This window comes from Empidonax traillii, unplaced genomic scaffold, assembly GCF_003031625.1.
Source record: "Empidonax traillii isolate 1590-97213 ecotype Southwest subspecies unplaced genomic scaffold, ASM303162v1 scaffold238:size1398292, whole genome shotgun sequence".
NCBI classification, from domain to species: Eukaryota; Metazoa; Chordata; class Aves; order Passeriformes; family Tyrannidae; genus Empidonax; species Empidonax traillii.
Window position 1 is genome coordinate 812,087 of NW_020955431.1, and position 9,111 is coordinate 821,197.

The following is a 9,111-nucleotide window of genomic DNA, read 5'->3' on the forward strand; positions in this document are numbered from 1 at the left end:
CACACTGAGGCTTGGGTTTCCAGTGACTGTACATTTTATTCTAGCTGGATTGTTACATTCAACTGAGTGATTCAAGTCTTCCTTTTTTTGGCCTTATTAGGATGATGAAGCAAATGCTACTTCAGAGAGAAAGATCTTATCATGGATTATACTAAAGTATATTTACATTAATTTCAGATGCTGCATTTCCAGCAGGAGAGTTTGTTTTTTCTAGTTTAGAGGACTGCCTGCATGCCCTTTTGTATTTGCAAGCCCTTTCCACAATTCAGGCAAACTGGGCATAGCCAAACCAAACAAAATAATTTAATTTTCAGTCATTATTTAAATTAAATTATAACTTTCTATATTCTTTTACCTAGATGAAAAACAACTCTATTCAAAAAAGCTGCTTTTGTTAACTCCTCCTGTTACATTTACAGGGAGAGACAAAGAGAAGATGCAATCTCAACCTAAGCATCAAACCTTGCCCCACACACTATTCCTGGTCATAACTGCTTCTTAGCATGCAGCAGATTTTGTGTAACTGAAACAATGGCCTTTCAGCTACATAGTATTCCTTTTCAACATTTAAGTCTTGAAGGATCACATTAAACTCTAAATATTTCTTGTTTTCAACAAGGACAGTTAAATCTGTTAAATAAACAAGTGTCTGGTAACTATTAAATGACAAATGTTCTTGAGAATGTGTTTATACCAGCATTCATTCTCACCACAGAAAGGTAGCCTTCTCTTCTGCCTTGCAATGAAGTCATTATTCTTGCACAGTTAATGTTTTTCTGCTTCAAGTTCTGCTGGTCATCACTGACCTCAACTATGGGATTAGAGGAGGAGCTACAAATAAAATACAAAAAATTCCTCCCATATTCCTCAATTAGCAAAACCTACTCCATTTTCTTCTTCTTAGAAGTAACTTTCAGTAAGTAATCAACCATAACCATATGCACATGTAAATATACACACACAAGTGGTTAAATCAAAATAAACCTTCACAACCTATTTTCTCTACCTTGTTCAGTGTGGTGTGAAATCTTGCTCATAGGTCTATAAATGAGGTTATAAATGAGGACTTATGGTCCATCTCAATTACCAAACTAAAAGACAGTTGTGAAGCGGAAGTATGCATTCCATGATTACCTCTAACAGTGAGATAAAACCAACCAATGTTGTCTTTGCTGAGATAGTATCAAAATCCAAATGTTTTGCAAACTCAGTGCCAGCCCATCTTTCCCTCTCTCTTTTTTTAATGGAACAACCTGAATTAATATTATGCAAGTCTTCTCTGCATATAAAAAGTACCACCATCTTGATTCACACACTATGCACTAAGTGCAAAATACTCAAATTACCCCAGATATTATATTACATTATATCACATCATATTTTGCTAGATGAAAAATAAACACAAGACAGAGCTAAACAAAAAAAAAAAAAGGGTGAAGGAAGATTGGGATAAAAATACAAAACATGCAAAGCATAATTCTTTTCTTCTGAAGCTATTATAAAAGTAAGTATAAGAACTAAGAAGTCAAGAAAGCATTGTATGTTAAACAGTTCTATAAAGATAAGCATGCATTTAAAAAAGGTCCAGCAAATTAGGTGATTTGCAAAATTGGTATTGCATACTATTTGTGAGAGAGTGGAAAAACAAACATTCATGAACACAACACTTAGTGAGAGAAAAATCAAATGCAAATTTAAAAAGAAAGGCACCATAACCTGCCTACCACATCCATGGCAAGAGCCTCCACATTTTTGCTTTTATGTGCACATGCCCCTGTGATTGCTGTGTTGCTTTCCTGGTGGACGTTATTACAGGTAACGTAGATTCTGTTGATAACCCAGATTTCCACACAAACACACCAAGTGCATTCTAAGAGGCTGAATCTCCAGATACCCTAAACCAGTTCTTCTTACAAAGGAGAAAAGACAAGTGGAGCGGGTATTTGTTTTGATTGTAGCAGAAGGAAGATTACTTTAGCTAGGTTTTGTTGGTCTATTTTGAGTGGATTGGAGAAAGCTTCCTTGATCAAACACAGATTTAAAAAGAGAATTTTGTACAACAACTAAAGCTGAAAGGAGGGGAGGGAAATAAATTAATAAAAAATTAAAAATCAAGCGGCCCAGGGACTGAAGACGTCTCCACGAAGTCAAAACTCAACAGAACAATGGTGGCGAATTTGTGCGTGAAAGGGAAAAAAGCCCCAAGGCAATCTGCCAAAATCTTGAAGTCAGGTTTAAGTGTGCTGGCGCAACGCATACCCCAAGGTGCTCTGGCCGCCACGCTTCAGCATGTTAATTATGTGCCTTCAAATTAGAGACGAGAAAAGCAAGGACAGCGAGTTAGTAGTTATCAGCTTAGTGACCTATGTTTTCAGCAGAGGCAGAAGTTGCATCTAACGTTAGCAGTCGCTTTTGTGTCTGTATACATAGCTATGTTCGTATGTATACATACACAGAGAGGTAGACACTCTTGTTTTTTTTAATGTGCAGAAGATATTTGAACAGTTGATTATTTCAGAGCAGTACAGCACTCGAGAGCCAGAAGTTAGTATGGAGAATGATGGCAACGCACAGAAAGGGAGCATGGGAAGGTTTTAGAAGAGCTCGCAGGACAGAGGTGCTCCGCTCTTACCCCATTACTCTGGGTGGAGTGAACTGACTGCTCGCTGGTCGAGGAGCATGTGCTCATGCGGTCTGTGTCCTTGCTGTGTGAAGAGTGGCGGTGGACCTGCCGCTGGAGGGAGTCATTGTCCCCAGGGAAAGTGAAGGAGCCAGGGCGGCTGGCAGGGGATGCTGGGATGGAGCTCCAAAAGGAGCCCTTCTGCAGGGGGCTGCTGGGTGGAAAGGTTTCCTTGCCAAAAGGAGAAGGGAAAGTCGTGGAGAGAGGAGAGTTCATTGGTGAGATGGCTCCTGGCCTTGGCTTCCCAAGCGTCAGTGATCCTATGCTGTTTCTTGTTCGACTGTCCTCTGAGCTTCCACGTGAGTCTTTCTGGGCTCCATCAGCTGAGCCAGAAATGTTTCCTGCTGTCTTCCTGGGACTTTCAATAACTTTCATCTTGGGAATCTGTTCAGCTTCTCTCTGAGGACCATCCGGCTCTGCACTGGGAGGGTGCCTGTCTGGCTGGCTCAGGCCAATTTCTAAGGAGGTGTTGTAGTGTGGCAGGGAGTGATTGTGAATGGACATACCTGACATCTTGTCTGCCTCTGCTTGGGCCGAGGCTGCAGAGGAGACCAGGACTGGGGAATGGTGTCTGACAGGCTGGGGGATCCGGGATGGCCGGCTACGGCTGGAGCTGGGGATGCCACTACAGCTGCTGGGGCCGCTGCTGTTACCACTGCTGCTCCCGCTGCCGCCTCCACCACTGCTGTGGTTCCTCTGGTACTCGATCGGGGACGTCAAGGCTGCAATGGGGGCGGGAGGGAGGAGATCAGGGGGAGAGAGGGCAGGAAAAGCAAGAGGAACAGTTTAAAACAGACATGTTTACTGGCAAAAAGGGAAGTGCTGTTCAAATAAATTTCCTTAGCAATGGTGGTCATGCCATAGACCTCAACTCACTTTTCTACAGCTCACCTTCATGACCTGCTACATTTGCCTATATTAAAGATCAAGAATCTGAAACTAGGAAGAAAAGTTTTCCTCTAGGATCACATTGTTGGTCAGCAGCCAAGCTTGGAAAAAACAGGTGTGACTCCAAATTCTCTTCACTATAACTCTTTTAAAAAAATCTATATTGGGGCAACAACTGATAGATATGAAAACGCAGCAAGAACCCTCTAGTGTCACAACAGTCACTACCACCTTCTACTTTTCTCCTGCAGAATCTGAATGTTGCCCCAATAAGATGTGACAACAATGACCACCAAAATAACACAAGCAAAACATATTCTGAATAGATGCTTAAAATTCCACTTGGGTTTAGCCTTTAAAGGTTTGCTTTGCTTAAAAGGGGTACACAAGCTCTCCACTTCAACGGATGGTGACAATCTTGATTCACTCCCACAAAACATTTGGAAAATTTCACCAAGAGAACACCATGTAAATTCAGACTACCACTCTTATAATAAATGCTGGCATCTGTTCTGAAGCAGAAATGCGGCACATATCCCCCAACTGTTCTCTATTAGCTCAGGAAAAAGAAAACTTACAAAACTTACAAAACATTTCCAATCCAAGAAACAACAGAGGAAAGAATCAAGTCATTCAATTATGAACTTTCAGTGAAAGGAAATAATTTACCATTTAAAAAGTTGCGCTGGTTTTCCAAAATTTGGTTAATTTCATGGATCCATAACTGGCGGACTCCTGGACTGGCAGAATGCAAAATAAAGGTTTCCGTGACATCGCCTGTCCTTGATGTTAGTGCAAATTTACATGGATCGCTGTCCACATTTTCCTCCAGGGAAAGGCAACTCACCTTCATGAAAAAAAAAGATAATTTATTTGTGCATTTTATGAGAAACCTACCTCTAAAAATTTCTTACTTAGGAGCTTAGAGTCAGATCTTCAAATGATAACCATTCTTTCCTTCAGTAAAGTAATAGTATGAAATGAAGGATTACAGTAAACTAAGGATTAGTGTACAGTTTACTGACACACTTGCCGGAACAGTGTCCAGCTGGTCAGCATGCTCCAATGTTCTCCATCATCCTCACTTTCATGTTAGTTGAAATGCTAATCCTGCCAGGGAGCTCTACCACTGGCCACAACAAAGGCTTCAGTTGTGGATACAGCAATTCCTTGGACCAGGCTGTTCAGCCAGCACTATAAACAGAAGGCTCAGCCGGTAGGCAGAGCACCAAGGTGAATTAGGGGAAGGAGGGTCCACCCAAAACTCTTCATGAGGAGGGCTGCTGGGCTCTAATGTTATCGAGTGTTTTTCCAGGGAAAGCTTGAAGTGGGGGAAAACACTTTTTGTTTGAGGGAGAGCTGACACATCTAAGAAGGTTGCACTGCTTACAAATATTATCTACATATTTGAATATCAGAAAGAATAAATAAAAAGTTATTAAATCTATTTGCAATTACTTTGCAATGTGTTGTGCACATAGCATAGAGCTTACAACTAAATTCTTTGTGAACGCTTGTCCAGCTTTGTGCAAGAACACTTCTTTTCATATGCTTCATGTAGGTAGCATCAGATCCAAAGCTTTCCATTTATCATCAGAATGAGAACAGACTTCGTAGGAAGTAATTTCAGGAAATAACTGACACCTCACTGTGCTCTATGATTGCACATCTAGATGTCACTAGTGACTCCCCACAGAATGAGAAACTGTTACCTTAGCAGAGTTTGTGCAGGGGACACAAAGACTCACACACATCAGTTACCTTGATACTGTTTTTAAACAAGAATCCGGGCATGGAGAAACCTTTCTTTTTATCTAGCAGCTCACTGAAAATGACAATCTGCTCAAACAGGAAGACCCGTCTCTCCTTGCAGCGTGGCAGAAGTCCCGCATCCTGGTCTGTAACCAAGAATGTGTCCTGGAGCAGGAGTTTACCCTGGGCTACAATTTTACCCTAAATACAGAGAGAAGCAGAAACACATTTAGTGCAATTCTTCATTTCTTTCCCCAATCAATCTTTTTGAGCAGAGTCTCATGCCAAGTAGCTTTCTACATTTCCTGACTTCTGTTACTGATCATTACATAGTCATTGCTCCTCCTATACACAAGACATTCTTGTGCCATTTCTCAAAAAACAAACATCATGAAGATAAAAAAACCAACCAAACCCCCAAAAAATCCACTCCCACTCTTTTCAATTCATACTCCACTTTGAGGCTTGTAACACTAAGTCTTTCATTTCTATATTCTCAGTAACTCCAGCATTTACTTATATATTCCTCCAGTGCCTTCCAGAGTGCTGAATAGGGGAAGAATTCAAGTTCATACCTGCATCACAGATCATAAAGGGCTTTGCAGGTATAACTTGTGACTGTGGTCTGGAATGATGCATACTGCTTCAACAGCCAATTTCCAGCTCTTCCAGACAAAGCAAAACGAGGAGAAGGATTACGGTTGCCTCACGTACATTACTGAGGTCGCTTAGTGACTCCTCCTTTGTCTACTCTACTGAAGTCAGGGCTGCTCACCTGCTGATACCTGATTACTTCACTATTTTGCAAGCCTTTAGTCAACTAGGGAACTGCAGTAACACCTGCACTTTCTAGATGTTGCAGAAAGACTTACCTGGTGTGACTGACACACCAGGTAAAGTTTCCCAGGGAAAAGTCCTTGGAGGGCTAAGACTTGAGTTTTCATTCACTGCTTTTTGCACCAGCTAACCATATAATGCAGTAGCACTCTACTTCATTTCTCCCCAAAACATTAATTTTTAAAAAACCTGACAAAATCTCTAAGCAAAACTCCAGCCAACTTACATCAAATCCTTGCAGGCGGCCAACATTCATCATGTCATTACACCGTTTTGGTACTATACACATGACCTCTACAGCTTTCTGTTCAAGACAAATAAAAAGGCAAAGCTTTATTTTCCAAACGAGTTAGCAGCATAACATTTTGTTTAATTTGATATGGTTGCTTTAGAATAGAAATACAATAAGTAAACACTTAAAATCACATTCTCAAGAAGATCAGAAAAGGAAAGTGAGTCTGCCAAAACAAGAGAAGTTCAGAGTTAAGAGAAATCAAGTCACTAAGAGAAAATGTTTCAAGTACCTCTAGTTCTGTTGTGTCAAGATTAGCTTTTTTAGAATATTTGAGGAAGTCCTGAAAAAGAAAAAAAAACCAAGTAATATTTCTTTTCTAATTAATCAGCAAAGAGGAATTTTAGAAAATCTGAATTTACTATCCTTTGTCAGAATATGACAAACTGCAGAAAACACATAGAAAAATTTTATTTTTCTTGGTTTAAGATTTAGTCACCATTTGGATTTAGCTTATACAAGAAATGTGTTACACAGAGTTGCTCTTCAGTAAACACTTACGTGATATTAAAATGGTTGCAGATGTAGATGGAGAGAGAGGCTGGGATCAGTCCCAACAACTCACATCATTTTACATCTGAAAACAGTTGAGAGTTCTTTCTCCCGTTCACATGACACTGGTAAAAATTCTAAATATTTCCATGACTAAACATTTTGTCTCTTAAAAGAAGCGGCAAATTTCTGCCCAAGCCACTTACTGCAATACTTAGATCTGAATATTCTCATAAAATAATCATATGGCATTGCTTACAAATCTGGCTTCTGCTTGGGAGAAGGGTGGAAAAATATCAGCAATAATTAAAAAAAGAAAACGTATCTATTAATAGATCTGTAACATATCTGTTAACACATCGCATTCATCTCTACATCACTTTACCTTTAGTAACAGCTGGTATTTCATAATTCTCTGCACAGGTTTTATTAGCAAGTCCGTGAGCTGAAGTCTGTGGCCCAGGCGTTGCTTTAGATCCTGAGAGTTGTAAAACAAACGTTTTTGTTTGTTCAGTAATAAAGAACTTTGAGTTAAAAACACAGTATTCATATCAGTATACGGAGAGAGATATATACATATAAAAGGATATTTCGGTAGGATATAATGGCAACCATACCAGAAATTGGTAAAAGTCACAGCAGAATCTAATGTTCAGTTAGCAAAAGGTGGAATCCTTCCCCTTATCTGTATCACCCTTGTTTTCAAAGTATTCCGATCAGCAAGCATCTTTCATCTCTTTTTTTTTTTAACAAGACTGCATAGTGAAATGTAATTTCTCAGTCCCAGGTTGTATATAACCTATTTTCAACAGTGATCTCTGCTCATCCAAAACTGCCATTTCATATAACATGCACTGGTAACTGCCTGGTCTAGGGCTAGTAAGGACAAGACTCTAATGATTAATTGATATCTTATACCTAAACTTTGGTTTTCCTTTCTGAGAGTCTGTATCAGATTTGAGAAATCAGAACAGAAATGGCAAGAAATTATAATTTACAACAGTACCAATAATATCTGCTGCATCTATTTGGTTGGTTGGTTTTTGGATTGATCAACAGATCTGATAATGCTTATGATTTGCACACACCCTTCACCTGGCACATCTTCTCTCAGAAACTTACCTCAAAAAATGTATCAATGTATTCTGAGACAATGTGCTCAGACTTTGGTTTGTTTTGGCAGTAAACTATGTACATGTGCAACCTTCTCTCCTGGAGGAACAAAGATACAGAATGGTACATCATTATCAAGAAAAATATGCCAGATTGAAATGGAATATTATTTTAAGAAGTACAGCTGTTCAAAAGTATGAACTTAAAAAAACTTTGAGGAAAAGCAGTTACATATGTAGAAATTACAGATCTGAAAACAGATTTATTTGAGAATATCATTATGATTTTAAAAAGGCAACACAAGTGAAAAAAATTCCCACAGTTACAAATCCTCCTGAACAACAGGTGTTCAGAGATGATAGCTCAGCAAGTCCCACAATACAGTTAAGTATGAAAATGGTTATCTTTTTCCTTTAGCAAGAGCAGTGGGAGGTTGGACCAGATGACACCACAGTGGTCCCTTCCAACTTCACTGTTCTGTGATTCTGTAATGCATGTAGCCTCTGAAATTTAATATTTTTTTAGTTTTATTTTAATAATCGGATTAGTATTCAAATTTATTAGAATAATGACCTCCTCCTATTTAGATGTACAGAATAATTAGGAGAAACCTCTCAAGTCCTCTATTTAGTTAGCACTGCCTGTCCTGCTGGAGTTTGAGTGGGGATGTAGGTGATGAAGCCTGGAAATAGGAGTACTAGTATCTTTTAACTCTGATGCTTTCTATGAATGTGCTTTTAACAACAAAACAACAAAGAAAAAGAGAGAGAGAATAAGTTAAGCCTTCAAGATTCATTCTTGATTACTGATCTTTCTGGTTAAGAAGCACAGACAGACATACTATGTGTGTCACCTACTCCAAACTCTTTCCTATACTTTGCTAGGATTGGTTTGCCATTAGAGGCTTTGCTGCCTAGAGTGCTGACCAGTGAAGACAAATGGTAAGGAAAAAAAATGAAGAAATAAGATGGAGATTGAAAAGGATACAGGACACAGATTAAGAGCAGGAAGTGAATCGCTGTGTTCTAGCTAATAGTCAGGGCTTTCCTAGAGGATA

At 39.3% G+C, this 9,111-nt stretch overlaps 1 protein-coding gene across 1 annotated transcript in view; it reads right to left on the bottom strand.

Moving 5' to 3' along the window:
• TRIO (trio Rho guanine nucleotide exchange factor) overlaps positions 1–9,111 on the bottom strand; it is a 250,107-nt gene that overhangs the window by 14,187 nt on the left and 226,809 nt on the right. The window contains 7 exon segments of the mRNA XM_027888455.1: positions 2,633–3,402; positions 4,238–4,415; positions 5,330–5,521; positions 6,384–6,461; positions 6,682–6,732; positions 7,327–7,419; positions 8,064–8,153. Of these exon segments, the coding sequence (XP_027744256.1) occupies positions 2,633–3,402; positions 4,238–4,415; positions 5,330–5,521; positions 6,384–6,461; positions 6,682–6,732; positions 7,327–7,419; positions 8,064–8,153 (1,452 nt within the window).